Below are 24603 nucleotides of genomic sequence, written 5' to 3'. Positions count from 1 at the left end.
TGCATCACAGGCATATAGGAAATAAGCCCCTAATTTCCCCCCCCCCAACACCTTTCCTGTAGTGAAAGGTTATTTTTGCACACTATCTTTAAAATTATACTCTCCATGCTTTGGTGTAAGGAGTCGAGATCTGAGTCAGCACAGGCCCATCAGCTCTGCTGGATGCATGTTAATACAGAAAACCTTCAGGCCTGGCTCGTGGCATGTATTTTGGGTTGTGGAAGCTGTTTAAGTTGTTCATGTATATATTTTAATTCCCCTTCCTGCTCTGCACCACCCCCCAAGCCTTCAGGGCATCCATGATCCCACAGTTGGGATGTGCAAGCATCTCCAGAGAGAAACTCTTAACAGCCAACTCCAGTCCACAAAAAAGCACTGTGAAATAAGCAAATTTTAAGGATTTGCTGCTTTTATCTCTTTTCATCTCTGAGTTTATTAAAGTGCAAATGTCAACCATGGAGACAGCTATCACATGCAGTGCAGTACACCGAGAAACACTTTCCACACCATAAATGGAAGGAAAAAGGCTTCGTTGTGATTATCTAATGCACAAAGGACAAAACTGAACCTAGGCTCTGGGCCCTTCCACAACAGCTACCCCCAGAAAGTACTAAAGCCATGAATCTGAAAACAAAACCTTCTCCAGTCTCTGAGTTGACAAAATAGAAAATACCAAGAAGGATGGAGTAATTATAGAGCTCAAGGGGTTTTTTTCTGAGTTTCATGTTAATGATATGTTTGAAGGGATGCTTATACTCAGAGCTTTTAAAAGTTCATTATTTTAACAAAAATATTCATAAATACATAATATTATAAATCATAAATACTCCTTAGAGTATGAATAAAAAAATTACAGTGGACTAATACGGTTCATCTCTGTCATAGAGCTGAAGTTTGTTTGCCCAAAAGCTGGGCCACGCACACTACAATTATCCTGGGATTCAGTTTTGCTTTGTGCTCTAAAAGAAAAAAACCCAAACAAACGCATTGAGGTACAAAACACGTGAATATAACATGATACAAAACATGCTTTCAGCAACAAGAATAAATATTACCATGTCTACAGTATCTACTTCACAGCTTTTCCAAACTGTAAAAAAAAAAACAACCAGAGATGAATCCTACAAATAAACTGTGATTTTTAAATTAAGGCAGCTTCAGCAGGAACTTCAAGGCTTTTGTTGAAAACAGATTTTTGTAACACCAAAAGTGTACTCGTGCTTGCAGGTAGAGCTCTGATTTACAGTCCAGTTCTCCTATTTTGATGATCAAAACGAGCAAAGATTGTGCATCGAATACCAGGTGTGTTCCCTGCAAAAGTCACTGTTCCGTCAACAGGTGTAATGTGGGAATTCTGAAAACCAGTTCATCTCTTGGGCATGGGAGTGAGGTATCTCTGGATGAATCATTAACTCCATGGCCGGGAGGCAAACTGGAAATTCAGAATTACAAGAAGCTGTTGCTTGTTTTATAAGTGAATGATGAAAAGGGACATATAAGGGAAGGGCTAAGGAAGCCAAAGGAAAGCACTAAATGGAAAGCCCATACCAATGTAACACCTTAAGAAAGGCTACTCTAGGAGGTACATCACATACCTGGAACAAAACCAGAGCCTAAAACCTTCTAGGAAAACACTGCAGGAGCTGGAGCAGGGATTTGTTTGGCTCATCCAGATGTGTGGTTCTTCTTCCCTCTCTCCTCTCAGCTAATAAAAGGGTGAAGCCAAATAATTGCACAACAAATGGTACTTCAAGTATTTAGAAACATGGCCTGCATGTCTCACCGGGGGGACTCTGCATGAGCTGGGGAAATTGTGCACCTCGTGAAAGAAAGCTGCGACTTCCAACAGTCCTAATCTATGTTGAAGGCACGATTTCACGTCCTGCACACAGATCTCTCTTCCTTCTACAGGGGGTGCACACTGATGGTAAAGAGCAGTAAAATGAAAAGGAGTAGACAGAATGGTTATTTTGTTCGAAATTCATCTATTCCAATATGAATGCCATTATAATCACACACAAAAATGTATATACAACAGATACTAACCAGCTGATTCATTTTTTTACAATACTGCCCATATATATAACCCTGTGCTTGTACACACCTTGTGAAATGCTTAAACTGGACACACAGCTGAAGATGCATTTCTGACCCGTTAAGAGAAAAAAAATATCCTGCTGCCTTCACCTGCTCAGCTCCAACTCCCAAAAATAAACCTACCCCAAACCCCTTTAGCACCAGGGCTTTGGCTGGGGAGGGTGGAAGGGCAGGATACTCATGGCTCCCAATCCCACCTCTCCTTCCGTCCCCAGACAAGGCCATGTTGGGTCCAATGGGGTCAGCTAAGCTACTCATGGGCTTTACCTAAAAGAGGGTGTAAAAATAGCATCCCTTTTCTCCAGGTCCTCTTGCATGCTGGGATTAGTGTGTGTGATGGCAGGTGTCCAGGGCACACACCTACTCTGCTGGGTAAATAAAGCTGAGAGGCCAATGACAGGGATGCAACTTATATTTTATACATATATATATATATTGTGCATACACATATTTTCCAACAAGAACAGTACAGGCTATTTCTGAACTAACTCATCCAGGAGCTGGAGGTTACTGCTGGAGCCTATCTGAACTCTATATCCTTTGCATTTTGTCTCTCTCCCTCTCAGGCTGAAGCAAAGTGTGGGTGAGCTTGTGGTTTGCAAAGCACAGCTGTCCAGTGGCTTCTGAAGAATTGCACTTGGATTAATTCAAGTTTTTGTAGTTCAAATAACATCTACCCTGCTTTTCCCGATGCTTGTGCACGTACCAGCATAACTCAAAAGAGCTGACCACAGTGTAACAGTGTAAAAGTTAAACTTTTCCTCTGGAAAATGTAACTGGAGGTCAGCAGCTTCTTTGCAGCTGGGGAATAGAAAACCTTATTTGAAGGTAAAATAAATAATAAAAAAAAAGTGAAAGTTCTCAGGAGTATTTCAAAGTGCAGCACAGATTTAGGTAAGGCTGTAATGGACAGTTCAATCCGATGTGTTCTTTGAGGAGGTACTTCCATCAGTCCTACTCACTCCACTGCCTCTGCTGACACTGAGCAGGAAAGCTGCTTCATCTCTTTATGTCTCTCCACATGTAAAAATGAGTAACTCCTCCTGCCTTCCAGGCAGGACTGGTTTTGCAGATCCACATAGGAGTTAATGTTTGCATGGCTCTAAGAAGATGCCAAGTGCCACAAGGGCTAATTCTACCACCTAGAAATCCCACCTGCCTGCAGGAAGCACATATTTCCTCCCAAGGGCATTTGTTGCTGTTTAATACTATTAGTTCTGCTGGGTAGAAAATCCCAGAGGACAAGAGTCAATTTTAAAAAAAGACATCTGTACATCTACCTGCTTCTGAACTCCAGATTTTAACACACCAGCCTCTTATCAAGGGAGCTACAAGTGTTTCCAGGACAAGCAATTTTGCAAGATGCTCAGTTGGGAGTGAAGATTTAAAAAGCCTTTTACATTCCAAATACATTTTACTCATAACTGTTTCCCAGATGGAAATTAATGTCTGTCCCTACGGCCGCTCAGCTGCCCTCTCCTGCTCCTTTCCAAAGGGGCTTATCTCCAGCACCCAAAATCATTTAGGGCTGTTTGCTCTTGTCTCAGCATTGATCCTTGTGGGTCCCTTCCAACTCAGAATATTCTGTGATCCAAAAGCTGTTAAAGGGCTGGGTGCTGCTCACCTTTGGCTCCGGGGTGGGTATTTTTTTTTGCATGCAGAGTCTGGATTGTCCATCCTTGCCAGGTATGACCTGCTCACACCACAGCACTGGAGAAACATCATCTGACAGCCACCAGACACAGCACCAAAGCCATCCTCCACCCCTGAGTATTTATTTAATAATCATAATATACTAAAAGGCTCATTACAAAACCTAGGAGAACTACAAATATTTCCAGTATTTCTTTTAAAAACAAAACTGTTCTGCTGTGGGTTTATAATCCACCCACTGCTGGGTTGGATTTAATGTTCAAGAGCTCAACAGCAAAACTGATTTTTTTTTTTTGGAAGCTTTCTATTTTGTGCGACTTCTGGAAAAACTGGAGCTTTAAGTCACGTTAGTGAGAATCCAAGCACAATCTGTAACAAAAGTAAGGCAATTTTGTGTTTTTTAAAAAAAAAGGGACTTCAAGCTGAAAATGTCCATTTAACCGCCAGTAGATGGCAAAAATATCCCATATTTGTCTTGATTACCTTAAATGATTAGTAAAAAAGGCTTAATGTGTTGTTCTCTTCCTTGCTTCTCATAGAAACTTGCAGAAAGTATAAATTAAAGTGCAACTGTACAAAAAAACCTAGAAAAAAACCTCAACGGGTCATAAGAAGCTATCAAAAAGATGGATTAATTTTTTTTCAAGTTGAATGACTGTATACCTGGGACCAGCAAAAGTCCTTTGCTTTGTTTCTTAAAACAGAACATAAAAAAACCCCTTCAAACAAACACCGAAACCAAACCCTCCACCCAGGATTTTTTTGGCAAAGTTTTCATAAAGCATTTGTTCCTTGACTGATTAGACAATTACTTTGCAATCAAGTAAATGGAATTAAATACCACAGCAAAGCCAAGCAGATGCCAATGCTGCCCATTAGATTAAGCCTGTGTAATAAAAAATAATTCTTTTAAACAAAGAAGTCACACATGCTTTAGGGTTTACCCTTGAATAACAAGAATTTAACCTTAAAAATCCCAGTAGTTTGTCTTAAAAAAAAAAAACCCGTCCTTCAGATAGCCAGTAGTAAAGAAACAGTAAAACTCTGGATTTGGATATCCCTGCCTTATCAGCGGAGTGGTGAAGGTCACAGTCCAGTGGGCAGCAGCAGGACAGGAGAGCCCTTCGGCATGAAAAGCAAGTCTCTGGCAGCACGAAGAGGTGAGCAGGGGAGGGCGGGAAGGCAGATTTGGCAGTGATTTTAGGGTGGTGACAGCAGGCAGAGGCTTCCTACAGAAAGGTGAGAGGTAAATGCTTTGGAGCCATGCGATGCTGCCGGCTCTCGCCCGGCAGTGATGATCCCACCCTCGGGTGAAGTGTGGGCAAAGCACTGGGTTTCTGGGTGAGTGATTGGCATCCTGCCCTCCATTGGTGGCTCACCTGAACCCTGCTTGGGATTCAGCCCCTGGAGATGGTGGTGCAGCAGGGGGGAGTGAGGAGGTTGGATAGGGATGGAGATTAAGAGCTGGAAAAAAGGCAAGCTGCCTTCAGCTCCGAACGTGGTGAGCAGGTCAGTGCTGTCCGGAGCTCTCAGAGGAAACAAAGCACCTTAGGGACTCTCCTCTGCAAAGACTTGACACATGGAGACTTCCCCATGGCACATTTGCAACAGGACCTTTGCACATCCCACTTTCCCTCCCCATCTTTAGAAGGCAGGGGGGGAAAAAGAGGGGAAGGAGGTCATATTGCACTAGTGCGCAAATGTCTAAGTAGCTGCTACTTTTGGGAGAAAAGTGTTACCAGAGGCTACACCCTGGTGTGAACCTGCAGAGCTACTTCATTATCCCTCAGCTCCATTTCAGGTAGCTCCTGGTTGATCCTTCTGACCTGGCCCAGCCCATCGTGCCCCTGCTCTACACAGCAACATGGAAACTCTGACCTCCCTGAACATGGTCTACATTGCAGGAAGCTTGGCCATGGCTCCACTAACTCAGGATGAACCAGGGGGAGGCATCTTCCAAAAACTCAGTGATAATTTGCTACTTTACAGCCACGCCAACATTTCCCATTGGGTTCACTAGGGATAAAAAAGGGGTATTGGATACATTTCACCAAGCATAAAGAGTGAAATGAAGTTATCTTAATTTCCTCAGTGCCTTGTTAGAGGGGAGCATGTTTTGGGTCTGGGCCTGGCTCAGATAGGCTGTGGAGTGGTGAGGGGGCGGAAGAGGAACAACAAAGCAAAAGAAACAAGGGACAGACAAGTCAGACCAGATCCTCACAGTGCAATACCGTGTGCGGAGGGACTGGTGCCTCGCCAGCACCCATCAGCGAGCCAGGGCCATGATCAGGCTGGCACACATCTCGAAGAAGTCCATGGTGTGGCTGCCCAGGCGTGGGGTCACCGAGGGGATGCTGCCAACAAAGGAGCCACTCAGGGAGCCCATCAGGGACTGGCACTCGGTGGATGCGGCGGCGTCAATGCTCAGCCTTGGACGGTGCAAGCCGGCGGCAGAGCAGGAGCGCTGTGGTGTGGAAGAGCCTGACCTCTGCTCCATCACTTCGTCTGGAAAATCAAAAAAAAAGAAAAAAAAAAGAAAAAGAAGTGGAATTAATTTGGCACCTGCATCGCAATTTTGGTAAGGGACTACTAACAGTAGTGGAGACAAATGGTTCAAAAGGGCTTTCGCTGACTTGAAACAGCTACATAAGCACTTCAAAATGCAGAGAGTGGTTTTTAAACTTCCAGCCTTGCCGTTCTATGTGTTTCACATCTCCCACAGCACCATTTCCTCCTACTTACCATCGATGCTTTTGAAGTCCAGGAGATAGCTGCGGTTGTCCACCTGGTAGAGCTGCAGGCTCATCTTCACGTAATTGCCCGTCACCGGGTTCTTGCGGCGCACCCTCAGGTGGTAGGCGTTCACCACCTGCAATGGGAAACCTGCTTTGAGGAGTAAGATTCAAGACAGCAAGAAGAACGTTTCTTTCCCTATTTTCTCTAAATACAAGCAAGACGCGTTCTGGGAAAAACACAGTTTCTAAGAAGAACAGTGCTGACAAAATTAAGCAAATGGCTTCATTTCTTATTTCCTCCTATCTTTAAAAATTATTTTAGGGCTCTGATTCACCAGCTGCTGGCAGAGAAAGCTGCTGTGACCCATCTGCCAGGCACCAAGCTGAAGTTTGCTCCTCCCTCACCACCAGCCATGGCCATATGAGCCAAAAAGTCCTCTTATGGACCCACATACAAGGACAGTGTCCATGAAACCAGGGCAAGCTGGGCAGAGTGACCTCTCCCATCAGCGCAGCTAAATCCAGTGTTTGTGGATCAGCCTCAAGCTGTGTATTTTCCCTTGCTGCTTCCCACCTCACAATCTGCTGCATCTCATTTACAATGAGATCTTTTCTCTGCACTATATTTATGAACCAACTGCGTGGATGGGAAAGCTATTCTGATGAAGAGTCACATCTGAAGTTATTCTTAGGCTGGGAAAGACTATTGTGAAACCTCCTCATACGAAATAATCTCCACTGCCCACATGAAGACGTTGGGCTGACTTAGTTTGGGCAGCTGTACCAGAAATACAGGAGATTTGTTCACTCTCTGTAACCATGCAGCTAACAAATGTCTGGCTGGTGGACCTGGTAACAGCCCATCTCCTGGTTGGTGCAGTGAAATCAGGCTTCTGGGAGCTACTTGGCTTTAAAGATGTAATATTATCAAAAATAAGGAGGAAACAGGAGGCTACAGAGAAGCAGCACAGTGACATTCACACTGTACAAGGTTTGGGATCTGGAGCGAGGAGGGCAATTCCTCTGGTGATGAAGATCTGGGCTGAAATTCTCCTTACCTTGCTCCTGATGCTCGCACAAGGCTGCTGCGAAAGGCCCACGAGTCAGGAGAGCTCACCTCAGGGGCTGCACCAAGATTTAGGGAATCAGGCTCAGCAGCAGATATTCAGGGCTAACTCAGGGGTTTATTATTCCAACTTTGAAAAAGACTGTGACTAAACGTGTAGCTCTGGAGAAATATCTAGAGTGAGTACTGTCAACTAAAACATCTGGGCTTAAATCAAGAAGCTGAGCCCCAAACTGAGGAGGCAGTAAGGGTCGAAAGCACATCTGTCCACAAGCACCACTCCATCTCCATTGAGGAAAAGACGAAGTCAATGATACAAATCCTGCCCCCAAGGCCCCCGCCCCTTATCTGTGCATCTTTAAGGAAGATGAATGCTGTGCCATTTCAGCATACAGACTGAGGGGACCAGGCAGAAATAATGAGAGTTCCTTTCCTCAGAAGCACTCAAGATGACCTTGCAAGGAATTAGCCACTAAAATTAGAAATGTGAACAGCTCCTCTTATCCCCACAGCTAAATGAGGCAGAATCATCTTTCCAGCCAAAGGCTTAGAGCACTCAGAAAGAAAACTCTTATTTCACGCCCTAAATAAACACCACAAGCACTGAAGCACAGTTGGCACCTTAATTCACTGTGTCTCTATTAACAAGAAATAGCAGGATGATTGCAAGGTGGGGGCATTCATTTGGAAACAGGTAAGGCTGTAACCACACTTATAAACCTCCCTGAGCAATTCAGATCATGAGAAAATGATGAAAAGCACCACAGAGCACCAGCACTCCCTACCTTCCACTCGAAGTCCAGCTGTTTCATAGCCCGGTACACCTCAGCCATAATGTCATAGGGTTTGCTCTGGCTGCGGATTCCCAGGTGCCACTTGGCCTTTTTGACAGTCAGGGGTTTTGGCTTTGTGGTGTTGAGGGCATCGAGAGGACACCGCGCCTTGGGGCTGTCCGCTATCAACGGCGGCATCCGCTCGGGGTGCGGCTTCACCCCAGGAGGGATGTGCATGGCACTGTCGTCCATGAAGGAGCCGGTGGGGGGGCTGGAGGCAAGGTAGAACTCGCTGGCCTGGTTCATGATCCTCCTGTTGTCGATGACAAGGTGATAAGCCACTGCCAACTGGTCCTGAGGGTCACCACTGTACAGGCTGTTCATCACCTCCGACTCCGTGCACTCAAACTTCTCACACACTTCCCGAACCGCGTCGTCATCGATGACGGTGGCATCGTAAGAAGGGTCCTCTGGGAACAGGTAACTGGGCAGCTCCTCCTTAAACCACTCATGTTCCCTGGGGAATACAGAGAGGAGCCACCATGAGCTCTGTGTGAAGCAACCGCTGCCACCAGTCCCTCACTGGCTCTAGCCAAGACCTATCCTCAGCTGCTGACTGGGGAGCTCAACCCAGCCCTGCACAGTCCCCCCAGTACCAGAACAGCAATGCTCACTGGGCTCTGAAGTATGACCTCTGCACTTCTGAGATTCTCACACTTTTGGATTCCCATGGGTCTGATAGAGATACAGAGCATCAAAGCTATCCAGGTACCCATTTCCCACTGATTTACAGTGAAGCCAATGATAATTAAGTGTCTAAAAGCCATGCAGTGCCTTGTCTGTATGTTCTATGTATCAACAGTAATCTCACCATATGTGCTGCTGCTTTAACATGCAATTAAATCCTTTACTTTTAAGGCATTAAGAAATAAAAAAGGGCAGTTCACATGGTTTTACTTGAAGGGTAAAATTAAGGCCATCCATTGAAAATGCATTAAAAATCTAAGAACGCCTGAAAGTCGTAGAAACATTTATGTTAAGCTTAGCACACCAGCTAAATGTAATGATTACTATAAATTTCATAAAATCTATATCAGGCTCAAGTTTTACAAAATGTTTCCAAAATGGCTCAGACTGTGAGAATTTTGAAGTGCTACTAGCAGCCATGAACTTTTAATGATCTCTACAGACAAAAATATCTGCTTAAGAACCCAACTGTTTCCTTTACCTGGAATTTCCACAGTGATGCATTGAGCAGCTCATTGACTAGATAAAAAAAACTATACTGTATTTAAAAATGAACCATTCGCTTACACGTTAAATTATACCCAATATTTATAGATTAAGTTAGTAATTCTTGTGCTTCTCCTCCTTTTTTTATTGGATAGACAGTAAGTACAATGATTATCCTCTTATTCTGAACTACCTAAGAAGGAGGTGGTCTTGAAATAAAATAATGAAAAACGGCTGGCGGATATTAAGTTCTTAGGATTATTCCATGCTATAGCTGGTTTTGCTAAGTGATATTAAGAGATTTTTGAGGCTATTTTATATAGAAATATATATGTATATAAAATATACATAAATTCATCACTCTGTTCATCACCCACTGCCAGCCAGCAGCACCCAAGTCTCCAGCATCACAGAAGGGTGCAGGACTGCTCCTTGAATCACTTGGGACAAAAGCCATCTGGATTAGCTGAATACTTCTGTAAACCACCTGGTCCACGTGCCAGCAGGTGACCCCCAGGACAGTCACCATCCCCTGCCTCCGGAGCCCCCCAAAGGCAGCCAGCCCACCCCAGCCCACCTGAGCTGACCTGATGTCCTTGATAGTTGCTCGCTTGAGGGGGTCAACCTGCAGCATGTGCATGAGGAGAGTGGCAACGGAGCGGTTGAGGTATTCAGGGATGTAAAACACACCTCCCCGGATCTTCTTGAAGAGGGTGGGGACGTGCTCGTCGTCGAAAGGCAGAGTGCCGCAGAGAAGGGCGTAGAGGATAACACCACAGCTCCAGATGTCCACCTCCGGGCCAGCATACAGTCTGCACGAGGGCAAGGGTAGGAGAAACTTGTTACCTCCCATCCTCTCCTTAGTCAGGGTGCAGATCCCACTGAGTGAGCTGGGGACCCCCTGCCAGCTCCACCAGGGACAGAGCTGCAGCACATCCTGGGGCTGCTCATGTGGTTTCCCCCTACCAAACCTGCCTAAGCAAAAATTACTCAGGGAAATGACGTGGCAGAGCTGGCATTGGCTGCCCACACTTCTCTGGACAGCCACGTACACCCCTGCCTCTCCAAAAAGCCAAACCCTACATTTCTAAGAGCTCTGCCAGGCTCTTTGCTCCTTTGCTCCAAGGGCTCAGACAGAAATTTCTGTTCATTCAGCAAGGCAGATCAAAGAGCAGCATATACTCTGTCTCTGAGTGTTTATTTTTGGTGGAAGTTTGTGTGCTGGTATGCAAGTGCTCCTGCTTCCGACAAGCTGCTAATGTGCTCCCTGGCATCACCACGTAGGGACACCCCAAATATGCAGGATTTGCTGCTGTTTGTTCAATTTGCTTATCTCTTTTTGCTACAACTAATGCTTTTTCAGAGATTTTGAGAGGCAGTGCTTACCCCTTGGGCTGTGAAACCCTACCAAAATACAGAGGTTGAAACAGAACTACAGAAGTCTCTTCATGAAACCTGCTCCTCCTGAAAAGCATTACTGAAGATACAACAGCGTAGTAAAAGCATTGGTCATTGGTCAACCATAAGCAAACCATCAAGTAAAAGCATTGGTCAACCATTTTCTGAATACCCCCAAAACAGCAGGTCTTCTTGTCCAAGGGTAAGACATTCCCAGCCAGGGACAGCAGTAAAGTAATTTTGAAAGGCAGACCATTAGCTAGATGCCCCCTCAGTCCTGCCTCCATGCCTGATTCCCATAGATCAGAAGCCTGATTCTTTTGCTGATAACTGCACTGCATGAACAGTCTTTTGGACTTTTAAACCAAAATGAGATGCACTTTAATGACTCTGAAACCTGAGTTGTCATGCTCTACTGTTTTGTGCACTACAAGGAAAGGCAGCAGAAGCCAGGACTCAGCTCCCCCCTGCCCCACACACCCACCAGCAAGGCAGGAAGAGTGGATCATGCCTTTCCCACCCAAATGCAGCTCTCACATGCTGCTATAGCTCTGAGAAGAGGGAATCTTGGCACATCAACCAGGAGTGTGAAACTCGGGCATCCCTGATACCGATCCCACTGTAAGTAGGACCAATGCGGGAATGATGCAGCTGTAGCCAATGAAAAAGTCCAACATGTAGGCTTGGTTTTGGTTTTCTTTCTTACTTTTGTTGTTATTAAGCTGTATTGCCTGTACCCATGGAATGATCAGGCTCTGCACACAGGGACTAAATCCTTCTTGCTAATCTGCCATGTGCCTTGTCTCCTATACAAACTGAAAAACGTGTCTGGCCTTTATTTAAAAGGATATGGAAATACTATTAATATTTTTTGGCATCCCAGTAGAGTTTCTGGCTTTGTCCCCCTCTTGACAATGAGGATTTACTTGATTTCACTCATAAAGCTGTAGTCACAACAGGTTTTTGGATGCTAGTCTAATTCCTATGATATTCTGCCAACACTTGCAGTGGTGTAAACAGGGATAAAATAACCATAATCACAGCAAACACACTCTGAACAAAATGTTGTATTTAAAAGCTACGATTATAGGCAAAAAGAGCACTGCATTAGGAAAAGTAATGCTCATATAAAGGGCACTTCAAAGATATGGGGCAAACAATGAGATGGGCAGTTTGAAGGACCACACAGAGAACTGAAAATTTGAAAATCTGTATTTGCAATCCTTGCTACGCTATTACAGAGAGAATTAGGGAAATATGTACATTCTATATAATTTCTATTCCTGACAATAAAATATAGGAGGTAACATTTCTGTATCAACATGTAAACATCCAATTCAACCTTGTGGAGTGCATTCAACACTCCATGTGCTGTACAGATGTTGCACGCTGAGAGATGCAACCACAGTGGAGGTTTGTCAATTCAATTCATCAGTTCAAAACAAAGCTCCAATGGCTGAACCTACTGCCAGGACCAAAACCCTAGCTTAAGGAACCAGAAGACAAGTATTTTCAAGGCAAGAGTTTCAACCGCGTTGGGAAGTGATTAAAGATCTTCCTGGTTCTTCTGTTAGTGAATGGTTTTCCTCATTAACACTGTGTTTTATATCACAGGTGGGCAGGAGAGGAGGGGGGTGGCCTGGAAAAGCCTTACCATCTGGAACCTCTGTATCTGCATCCAAAGAGTAATTTTCACCCTCTTTAATTAATATAAACAGTCAACATCTGGTATTAATAATCCCTCCAAAGTAAACACTTTTAGCAAAACATGGTTTGCTATTACAGTTATTGAGAAATAAAACAACCAAAAAAACTTTCAGATCTTTGCCTGTATATTCAACCAAACATAAAACACAGGTTGGAAGGACTCAGCTGCTTTTACTAAATTTGCAAAGCTGTTTTCAATGCCAAGAACAAATCTGAAGTCCATGTGCTTACATAGGCTCTGATTAGAAATGGAATGTCCTACCTGCCAGAGATTACTTCAGGGGCTGCATAATTTGGGGAACCACAGCTGGTGCGTAGAAATTCGCCATCTGACATCATGTTGGACAATCCTAAAAACAAGATGTTTATTACATACTGATGTTTGATCTGAAGGTCCAGGTACAGAGGACTCCTGGTGCACAGAGGAGGAGAGGTAGAGCAAGCGGAGGGGGAAATTTGGAGGGGAACTGTTGACATAATTTAGATAGACTCCTTCAAGCTGGTTTGCATATTATTATTATCAGCATCATCATCATTATTGTCATTATTGTTTTTTTCCCATCCAACCAAGGAATATTCACTCCAGGCTAATTTTGCTTCTCTAAGCTGCAAATACCAGAACACAGAGGAAAAGAGACATAATTCATCCCAGAGCAGTCACTTTATAAGGGAATTAGGTGGAGTTGTGAAATGAGTAAATCTTCAGAAGGATTTATCACTGCTAGAAAGGACTCACCAGGACAGAGCTGGTAGCCTGGGTATTTTAATGGATTTCAATCAGTAATGCCACTTAAAGACTCCTGTTACTGCTCGTTGTAAAATGAAGTGAGGCCAAGAGCACATGGCCAAACGTACTGAGAACATGCATGAAAATAAACACACACAGCCAGCTCACCCTGGATTAACTGCACAGAGTCTGCCTTAAACATAAATTAGCTAAATCTTTATGTTAGGTGATTATACTAAAACATAGCAAGATTTACAAATTACTTGGCTGCTCCACTCTGAGTGCCAGTACAGAAGCAGCCTACAATAAGTAATCCCTGCCTTTGCAAAAAGGCCAGCGTTTATAACTGTGGGCTTTTCAGGTAGAGCAACTGGTGGTGGTTAGGGAAGCAGGCTCTGGATTTTGTAAGGAGTGCTACACCGACACGCTCCAGCAAGCACCGCGGGGCTGGCTGCGCTCCTGGAATGCTGCTGGGGTCACATACCAAAATCAGCTATCTTTGCATTCATGTGTGCGTCCAGCAGCACGTTCTCTGGTTTCAGGTCTCGGTGGACAACCATGTGTCTGTGGCAGTAATCCACCGCCGAGAGAATCTGCTGGAAAAGGCGTCGAGCTTCTGCCTCTTCAACCTGTGGGCACAAAGAGAAACAGCCCTGAAGGTTGGTCTGCCTGCAGAGCTGGCAGGGGAAGGTTTGACTTAGCAAGGAGCCAAAACGTTCCAGGGTGCAGAGAGAAAATCACAGCGTGCCTGTGGCCAGAAGCAGCAAATAAAGCAGATTTCTCACCCTTGTATTTTATAGCGTGTTAGTGTTTGTAAAAGATACAGCCCAGAGATGAAACGTGAAACTTCAGTTTAGGTGAGCTATCAGGAAGAACTTAAAGGTGGCACCTATTAGACAATGGCCTGCAGATCCAGACTGGACAAAACACCACAGAGGATGTTGCTGGGAGCAATTCCTCACGGACAGAAGGCTTTGGAAGCAAGAGCTGAAGGTGGAATATTGTGACAATTTTAGTTAGCTATACAGCTAGATAAGCTATGAAGCTGTATGAGCTGTATTAGGGAAATTATATTTTAAATGACTGATTATTTTTACTGATGAATTCTGAAAGAATCCCCTCATGAAAAATTGAGTTTCTGAATGGAAAAGTTCAGAAAGGATCCAAATTAGTAACTGAAAAGATCTAGGTTTGTAAAATGTGCGAGAAATCAGAACTGCACATACAAAAGCAGTAGAGTCAGCTCCATCGACCACTGCGCTAATCTAAACCAATCTGCTGTAAATGTATTGATTTTCTAGTACAGAGAGGAAATGTGTGATGGGCTGATCCTGCACCTGAAGCCTTATTCTGGATGTCCATTTCAGCCCATTTTTATCTCCTTGTCCTGCGACTGCTCCCTGCCTACAAGGATGTCCATAGAGCAGACACCAGTGATTTTCTTTATAACCATAATATCGCATTTCATGGGCTTAACCTACACCTTGGGTGATTTATACTTAGTTGGATTACTGGCATTTGAAAATGTTGTTCAGATAAGCCACATCCTTAAAATGTCTTCAAAGAACCTGACATGGAGCCAAGGGGGGCTCTGGGACAGATGAATGACTGGGGCGGAGAACACACTGAGTGGTCTTCCTCTCCAATGCCTTAAATTTGCTGCTGAACCGTGAGGGCTTTGACAGGCAATCCACAGCTAAAAATTACAAAAATAAGCAAGTTTTCCAAATATTTTCACTAAGCAACATGTTACCTTGGATATTTTGGGTTGAGTATGGAAATACACCAGACAACGTTGCAAAAAATCTCACACAACTTTAGTGCGAGCCGGGTACGAGACACTCCAGACAGGATTGCTGTGAAGCAACTTCTATTTTGGGCCTTAACCTTAGCTGTGTTCCCCTTAGCAGTAGTTTTGCTTCTAAACACCGTCCCCTTCCCACACAAGTATTTGGGCTGACATGGTACTGGCACTTACACGTCCGTGCTTACAGATGTAATCAAATAATTCCCCACCAGATACATATTCCATGACCATGAAGAAGTCTGTTGGTGTGCTGATGACCTGGTACCTTCAAAAACACAAGTGGATTTAGAAAAAAAAATTAATTAAGAACAGGGAAAGGCTTCTAAACAGATTATTAATTTTACATCAACGCTTAGAATAAGCATTTATTTGGATCTTACCTTTCTAATTGTTTTCCATTTCTGAAAAGCCATCTCTTATTTCCAGTATAATCTTTCACTTGTCTGTGAAAGGACCTCTTTTAAAAACCTATGATTTCCCTTCAACCTTTTTAATACTCCTCTGAACTGTCTGCTAGGTAATCTTACCACATTTAGGACTGTCCTGACTTTCAGATTTCCATTTTGGGTAAGATGTGCATCAACAGCTTTAGAAACGAAGGCTTGGTTAGCTGAGGGCAGAGAGAGGGTACACCTGGTTTCCCTCATATCAAGGATAAAGAAGAACTCTAGGGAGTCTCTTTTGGACAGGTACAGAAACAAAGATCAGACCTCCAAAAAGTTATTTTTCAAATATAAATTCCTCTATATTCTAGAATGGGGGAAAAAAACCCCAAGTATCACCTTTGACTTGCAAATTTATTCTCCATTTTCATTCAAAATTATCCCTGAGCGCTGCAAGGGCATTTCAGTGTCCCAGCTGGAATAAACTGCCAGTGATCAGCTGAGGTCAATGCAGCCCCAGGAATTCATAGCAGCACCAGCTGAGACCTCCCTCTCTTTTCTTTCAGATTCATTGTTTTATTGTTGTCTTTTTTTTTTTTTTTTTTTGCAAATGAATTTCATGATTTTTTACAGCTGGGTTGTAATTTGAAACAAACAGATTTCAAACAATTTTCAGAAGTCAGCAAGGGAACATGTGATAATTCCACAAAGATCAATAGCATCAATCTCATTTTTCTGAAGACATCTAAGTTACTGTTAATTGCCCAAGTATTTTTTTTATATACATTTTAAAAGTTATTGAAAGAGGAAGTTTATGTACCACAGTCTCCTCCTCACCTCTTTTCTTTATCACTGTATTCCATGATTGCAATGTGTACCAGAGGAAGTACTGAAATTGCCAAATGGGTTTAATTTTTAGGTTTTAATACTTTGACGAATGTGCGAACAGGACTTAACTTGCAGGATGCTGGATACGCAGCTGAGGAGTCTTGCTGGCTTTTTCATGAAATAATACCAACCTGTTCTCCAATAAATCCATGGAACTGTGAAGTTACTCTAAAGTCAACAGTTGCTGCATGGTTAGTTATTTAACTGTAGAGAGAATTTGTTTTCCCTTGCCTTTAAGTCCCAGGTATTTGCTGTATCTCATGCCAGTTTTAAGGCTGACCTAAATGTCAACTTATCCTTAGAGTTACCATTCAACAGTTTTCTTTCATAGAAATGCCAAAGATATTATCAAGTGCCTCATTAATGTGGACTGGCTGCACAAACTAGGGATTGAGAAGGAATCCCAGAGCTGGAATGCAGGTGCTGATTTACAACTTAAACTCAGGTTGATCAAAGTGGCAACTTCGAAAACTTACGTCTGAATAATAAATTTTAAAAAAATGTTCTTTTAAGCTCTGGATAATCAGTCCATTAAAACATAAATCCTATTGACTGGAGGCCAAGGCTTCACTCTGTGAGCCTGACCGTGCTGCAATTCATGGAATCATAGAATGGTTTGGGTTGGAAGGGACATTAAAGACCACCTAGTTCCAACCCCCCTGCCATGGGCAGGGCACTTTCAACCAGACCAGGTTTTTAAAACACTGTCCAACCTGGCCTTGAACACTTCCAGGGATGGGGCAGCCACAGCTTCTCTGGGCAACCTGTGCCAGTGCATGTTCCAACATGCAAAAACTTGACAAAATACATTTTTTACTACTCTAAGCCATCTCCTGAAATGAAGCCAACTGCATACGAGAGGCCTTTGCAGACAGAGGACTAAGCTGAAAGGGTACTTACAGTTTGATAATGTGAGGGTGCCGGAAGAGTTTAAGGTTTTGAATTTCTCGTTTGATCTTCCCAACCACATCCAGGCTGCGGATTTTCTGTCTGTTCAGTATTTTTACTGCTACTTTGTGCCCTGTCAGCTGGTGTTCACCAACTATTAGAAAGAGAGCATTGCAAAGTCACTAAACAGTGAAGCAAGAGTCATGCCAGCAGTTTAGCACACTGTGATTTATAAGCAAAGAGCCACTCCTGAAGGGAAAAAAGAAAAAGATGAGGGCGTAAAATATTTTAAAATTGTGTTTTGTCTCTTCACTCCATGTTTTCCCAGTGGAGTCATAGAATACAGAATAGAGGGGACTTATCTGCCAAAAACACTCCAGTAAATAAAACAGAGTGAGTTACTGGAGGAGGTCATACCCTGAGCTAATTTGCAAGGATTTATAGCACGTAAAAGCTAGATTAATCAGAAACAGATATATTTAAAAGGCAGAAGAGAATCTCCACTGTCACACTGACTGACTAAATCCCTAATAAACCCAGTCTTAAAACTAGACCATCATACTTCTTTTTTAAAAAATTATATAGGGATTTTCCCTGCCCAAAATAGGACTGCAGGATTTGCATTACTAAAATGAATTTCTATTTATACTTCCTCGAGCGTGCTCCTTGGTTTGATGACAAGCTGCAGGAATGCTGCTGGACTGCAGGAGCAAATTCTGCTTTTAGGAAAGATGCAAACTTCAATATGGGGTTTTATAAAATGCACTTAGTTCACTGAGATGCTGATGCTTATCTACTGTGTTCAGGGACAAACCGTAACCACAAACTGGGAGCAGCACTACTGTCACTGGGGGAATTGTAATTAATAATGTGAAATGACTTCAGCATGTGATCCATTTGTTATCAGACTACACAAAAAAATAAAAGGCCCCTAGGAAGCAAGATTTATATTGAAGTTAAGAGCAGAAACTGCTTGAAAACTGTCAATTGGATGTTTATATCTAAAAAAGGTTCTTTGTCCATGAGCTACCCCTTCTCAGTATTTTCTAATGCGATATTAATATGGTGACATATGGATGGTTTCCTCAAGGCCGCGCAGAAAACCTGCTTACAGTAAATATTTGTGCTCTCTAATCATGAACGTTACCCTTCCAGTAATAACATAGAGCTCAAGGAGTTAATTAGCATGAGCAAACCTTGTTATTACATTATTAGAGCCTGTAATTTTGGAGGCTCTAATGAACTGATCAGAAGCAAATGGTGTGAGAAGGGCAGGGCGGCAGCGTCGGCACCGCTCAGGGCACACCAGGTCACTATTATTAGCCACCAGATAAGACCTGCCAGAGATTCTTTCCTCAGTAAGAGCATCCTAAAAATAAAACACTTTACTGCCCTTGAAAATTAAAGCACCACTTTGCATGTCCATTTTATTCCTCGTAATACTTAAAACTACTAGATGAAATGAAAATAAACTCAGCTTTGCAGTATAGATGCAATTTAGGGATTAGCTGAGGGCTGGAGGAGACAGATAATTCCTCTTGTGCAGTGCAAGGAGAGGGCTGTAAATAGTCCAAGGAGGCATTTTCCCTGGTGTATCCTTAGGGAGAAGAGAGCAGGGCAGTGCTGGGGTTGCCCCCATGGCAGGGAGGCTCTGCTGGAGCAAAGGTGGGCACAATAGCACATGTGCAAGGGGTACAAAACCAAGGGGCTTGCAGGGGGGCTGGGATACAGCCTCTTCATTCCCTGCAAGCAATTCTCTGAAAGTTGTGCCAAGAGCAGTCTTATAAAGGGCACTGATCTCTCTTTGCCAAGGCTGTCAGGGTATATGCACAGTATATGTTACACTGAGGAGGCTGGGGAAGCATGACAGAAAGGTGCAAGACAACTTCAGCACGACATCTTCGAGATCAAGTCTTTTCCCAGTAGTATTTCATTAGGTCAACTATAGCTCTTTCTTTCCTGGGAGCACAAAAAAAAAAACTACTTTGAAAGCTGCCCCTGATTAATTCAGCTCCATTAAAGAATTATAACACACTAAGCCATTAGTTGGGAAACTGAGGAACAGCAAAGCAAAGAGGTTTATCGCCGAACAAGGACAAAACCCCTGATTTCTGCCACCCTTTGTTTCAGGACAACCCTTTCTGGCCTTACTTCAGCATATGCTTTGAAAAATTTTTATTATACACTTGAGGAAAAAAAAAAATTCCCATGCCTGGAATGAATAATTACTGTTTTTAATACTATTGCCAAACAGTTCATCCCCTTTCCATCCGTGACAAACAATGTGTAACTCCACGAAGGTTTGCTAGCACAAACACATTAATAATTAAAAATAAACAGTCTATTTTGTAATCCATCTTTTGCTTACAGTAAGCATTAGATACAGAGATATTATTGTTTCTCTCCCCAGTGACTTGTTAAGCCTCCTTGAACGCTGAGAGAGAGAGACAAAGAGAGAACACAACTTCCTATGTGGTGGGAGACTTTTAAGCCTTTGAGGTCTCTCTAGCTACAGCCTGTAGTTGCAAGAATTTTGACATGGGCAGGAAGGACAATCTTCTCTCTGCCCACAAAGTCACTGTCTGACTCCATACACTGGAGCACACTGGCGGGATGATCTGGCCCCAGGATCACTCAGCAGTGGCAGGTTCCATGTTTCCCACAGGTGTGGAAGAGGATGCTTGTGCAGCTCCTCTGGGTTTGTCTTCTCACCCCAAGGGTGGGCAATGGTGGCCTTGGTTGGTGTTCAAAAAGCCTCCTCCCTCCCTCCCTCCCTCTCACTCCCTCCCTCTCACTCCCTCCCTCTCACTCCCTCCTTGGATTAAAAGCCCAGTGGGAGGAGGGAGGGCTAAGCAGCAGCATTAGACAGGGGATTGAGCATGTCTTGTCTTTTAGTGACAGGGACTCAGGTAAGCTCCACCAGAGCTTAAAACTAGCAACTAGGACTCTGCTGGGGTGAGCAGGGGAGATGGATTCAACACTGAGATGAGGAGTGGCAAAAAAACCAAACAGCCATAAGGGTCAGGTGGCAACACTGACCCTAAACTCCAAAATACAGCGCCAAACAGGACACAGTGTGAGTGTCCTTGTCTGCTACCCATCTGCTCACACGTGTGACTGTGTGACAAGAACACTTCAGCATCAGATGCTCTTACAAAGGGGAGAGGTATAATAGAATTAGTTTTGAAGAGAAGACTCTTCTCATTTACTTAGTCTCATAAGAGAAAAAATGAGGAGGAAGAGTGATTATAGTACCATAAGCATAGATAACAATTAAAAACCCTAGACAGCATGTTTCTTTACAGCATGTTTTTTAACTCTTGCAAATGCTTCAGGGGAATGTAAAAGTTTATGAAGGGGAGAGAAAACTCCTTTCCTATCAGCTGTGCTGGCCCTTATCTCAGCCTAAAGTTAAAAATGAAATCCATCCAAACCATGTATTTAGCAAAGCTGTATTAATTCTGTCCCAGAGCCACTTGCTCATATGTTATACCACCCTTCCTTTCCCTTTCCTTTATCTGCTCAGTCTCCTTTAGTTTATCATCCCTCTGACACAAGGTGTCCTTCAGCAGCAACGCTACAGTGCCTGGAAAAACAGGATCTGATCCCAACTGAAGGCCACGGAGGTGTCATCATAACAAACATAAACATAACCCAAGCACTGCCAGTCCTTGAGGGACCACAAACTGGTCACCTCGGTGGCAAATAAGTGTGGGTGAGAAACCACCAAGGCCCCCAGGGATGTCATGCATGGCACCACATGGAAAAATATTTGGGTTACTTCACCGGATTTTGACTGAAGCTCTCCAAGCTGCATCCACTGTGAACCTCATTGTGTGACAGCTGTGGTCAGGGGAGAGCTTCTGGGGACCAGAAGGGTAGAACGTACCCATGACAAACACAGTTTGTCTAATCTATTCTTACCAACCCTCAGAGGAGGAGATGCCACCTCCTTCCTTCAATGCTTTGCTAAACTCAACGTCCAGGATCTTTTCCACGGTTCTATTTCTGCAAATTAATCTTACCTTTGGCCTGGAGGACAGGGAAAATAACTATACTTGGCAAAATCCTGTGTAATAATGTTGATCCTTGGCATGAGAACTCCTATCCATTCACCACATCAGTTCCTGACACGTTCCTCTCTTCTAACAGACACTGTATCCTCATCACCATTTCCAGCTGAAATGTCAGTATTATCACCAAAATCTTGCTCTCATCTGCCAACCTATTTACTCCCTTCCATGCCTTGTGTGGGCTTACTGTAAATGGCATCAAGAAACTGAATGGGCTTAAAGCAAATAGTTTCTTGCATTGTTCAGCTAGTTTTCAGGAGGATCAGTTCCCTGATGACCCAGACAGTGCTGAGCCAGAAGAAACATCCCAATAGGGGTAAGGACCTTTGCTGTCACATCTCTGGTTTCTAATGGCTCAAAGTCACTGTTCAGCTCCAGCCATAAACTCAAGTTCTAGTTAGTAGCCAATGTCACTAAACCCTTCCTAAAAAAATTGCCTTTTTTTTATTTCCTTAATAACAGTAATCCTTAAAAATAGCAAATTATGATTCATTAACCTTGAGGAGTAAGGCAGGAAAAAAGTGCCTCAAACAAAAGCTTGTGCAAGGCAGAGTTTGAAGAAAACACATCAGCAACAAGAAATGTCACTGATGGCACTGCCTTCTTTCTGAAAAAGCAATTATTATACACAACACACACAACACTTGAATCAATCAAGCAAAAATCTCTTTACTTTTCTCATGTGAATATAGGTTTTTCTAAAGCCCATTTAAATTAAAATGCTAGATTTCTGTATAAATAGGAGATTTCATTTCTTCGTCTCAGTTTCCAATCTCAAGTACAAATTTCACCTGTCTGTTCTAGGCAAAACATGAAGGAAAAAATATGTAAAGGATACTACTCATCTATAAAGGATTTTGAGCTAAGAAATCTCTTTTATGTTATTTGAAATGTTTATTTGGAAACTGTCAGTTTTTAACAAAGTTGGGCCACAGGTGGGGTGAGGACAATTTGTGCTAGTCAAGGAAAAAAAGTCTTGTTGGTGGGCTTAATTTGGTCTGCCTTTGGAGCACTTTTTGAGGTCTGCTAGTATAGATTTAAATGGTCCTTACTGTTAGAAGTATTTATTCCAATAATTCTTTAGTCAGTAAATTTGTGGTTTGGGATTAAACTGAGCAATATATTTTTAGGGCCCTGATTAATGGTCACAGGTGGATTTAACTCCACCTTCTTTCCTCTGCTGTCAGTTTTGGTTTATTTTAAAACTCCAGTCTCTGAGTGCGGGCACATCACCCCCTCACCCAGCCACATCCCAACAGGGTAGGGGACACTGAGTGGGGCAGCTGCTCCCCCAGCTCAAGATAAACCCATTTCCTACTGAGAAAGACAGCTATCCATTACTGCTTAGACAGTGAATTTTGTTGTTCTTTTGTTTTGCTCTTTTTTTTAATATCTTGATTAAAAAATAAAATTTTAATGTAATAGCAGAACTCACAGGAGAAAGAAATACGAATATTCACAAACCTTACAGTCAGATAAAGCAAAACTGGTACCTTCAGAGCTGGCTGCTCTGGTATGACTGACCAAGGAATTCTGGTGTGGAGCCCCAGCCCAACATGATCCCTCCATCCTACCATCCTGGAATGGTTTGGGTTAGAAGGGACCTTAAAGATCATATCGTTCCAATCCCCCTGCCATGGGCAGGGACACCTTCCACTTGACCAGGTTGCTCAAGGCTTTATCCAATCTGGCCTTGAACACCTCCAGGGATGGGGCATCCACAACTTCTCTGGGCAACCTGTGTCAGTGCCTTACCGCCTTCACAGTCGAGAATTCCTTCCCAATATCCAATCTAATCCTGCCCTCTGTCAATGGGAAGCCATTCCCCCTTGTCCCGTCACTGCACACCCTGTCAGAAGTCCCTCTCCAGCTCTCTTGCAATCCCTTTAGGCACTGAAAGGTGCTCTAACGTCTCCTGGAGCCTTCTCTTCTCCAGGCTGAACAACCCGAACTCTGTCATCCCTGCCCGGCCCGACCCCTCCATCCCCGCCCGCTGCCGGAGGCGCTCCCAGCCTGCCGGGGCTCCGCTCTCTCCCCGGGGCGATGCGCGGAGCGGCGGCACCACAAACCCCTTTCGCTCCCGGCTCCTCACGCCCACCCGAAGCACCTGCCGTCCCCTGGAAAGAGAAGGCGCACCGAGGATCGCGGCCCCGGGTCCGAGGGGCAGGATGCCGGCAGTGCCCGGTGTGCGGTCCAGCCTTCCCATCACCTCCCTCCCAGCGCGGGAGCAAAGTTTTGGTGGGTCGTGCTCGCAGCACCGGCAGCTGTCACAGCCCGTGCTACCGAGGGGCAAGGGCTGCATCTCCCACCACCCCCGCCATCCCCACCCCGGGAAGCGGCCGCCTCCCAGCCCGCGCCCCCCGCGGAGGCTCCGCCAGCCGCTCGCCCCCCGCCGCCCCCCGGGGATGCTGCGCGGCCCCGGCGCGGCGGGGGAGCCGCCGAGGGGAGGGGAGAGGAGGGGAGGGGAGGGCAGGGGATGCGGGCGCGGAGGCCGCGGGAGAGGGGAGGAGGGAGGCGGGAGGCGGCGGCGAAGGGGCCCCGCCCGCGGCCGCGGTACTCAGCTCTTGACTTTGCCGAAGGTGCCGACCCCCAGCGTGTCCCCCAGCACGTAGTGGCCGATCTTCACCCGCCCATCGTGCTTCTGCTTCTCGGCCATGTTCGCCCCCCGCCGCCGGACCACAATGCACAGGGCGGACCGGCGCGGCTCGGCGGGCGGGAGCGGCGGGAGCGGCGGGGCGGGGAGCGCCGGGCACGGCCCGGAGCGCGGGGGCGGGGAGGGGCGCGCCCGCCGCCCGGGCCAGGTGGGAAGGGGAGTGGGGATGGGGAGACCTCCTTGGCTCCGGGTGCACCTGCCGGCGGTGACAGCCCTTTAGGACGGCATCCGCCTGCGGGTGACACCCTCCTCGAGTGGCACTGTACCTCGGGGTACACCCTCCGTGCCGCACACCTGCCTGCGGGTGACACCCCTTTAGGGTGGCACTGTTCTTGGGGTACACCCTCTGTGCTGCGCACCCGCCTAGGTTGACTACCATTTAGAGCAGCATCTACCGGGAAGTGTCACCTTCCTCAGGTGACGTGGTCCTTGGGGTACTGTGCACGTGCCTGGGGTGACACCTCTCTACAGCAGCATCAGCCAGAGGTGACACCCTTGGTGTGTGCCCATCTTCTGGCGCAC

At 44.9% G+C, this 24603-nt stretch overlaps 1 protein-coding gene across 1 annotated transcript; it reads right to left on the bottom strand.

Moving 5' to 3' along the window:
- Window positions 1-405: 405 nt before the first annotated feature.
- Window positions 406-24126, bottom strand: PRKAA2 (protein kinase AMP-activated catalytic subunit alpha 2). The gene is made up of 9 exons (XM_027748845.2): window positions 23991-24126; window positions 17368-17509; window positions 15368-15461; window positions 13874-14018; window positions 12925-13012; window positions 10145-10369; window positions 8337-8841; window positions 6493-6619; window positions 406-6255 (listed from the first exon to the last, which is right to left on the bottom strand). Exons 1-9 carry the CDS (start codon window positions 24082-24084, stop codon window positions 6017-6019), a joined length of 1659 nt encoding a protein of 552 aa, XP_027604646.1. The 5' UTR covers window positions 24085-24126; the 3' UTR covers window positions 406-6016.
- Window positions 24127-24603: the final 477 nt, after the last annotated feature.

This window comes from Pipra filicauda, unplaced genomic scaffold (genome assembly GCF_003945595.2).
Source record: "Pipra filicauda isolate LSUMZ 115617 unplaced genomic scaffold, ASM394559v2 scaffold19_size4547281_pilon, whole genome shotgun sequence".
Taxonomy (NCBI): domain Eukaryota; kingdom Metazoa; phylum Chordata; class Aves; order Passeriformes; family Pipridae; genus Pipra; species Pipra filicauda.
The sequence above is the reverse complement of the archived record's forward strand: the minus strand, read 5'-3'. Positions and strand labels throughout refer to the sequence as shown.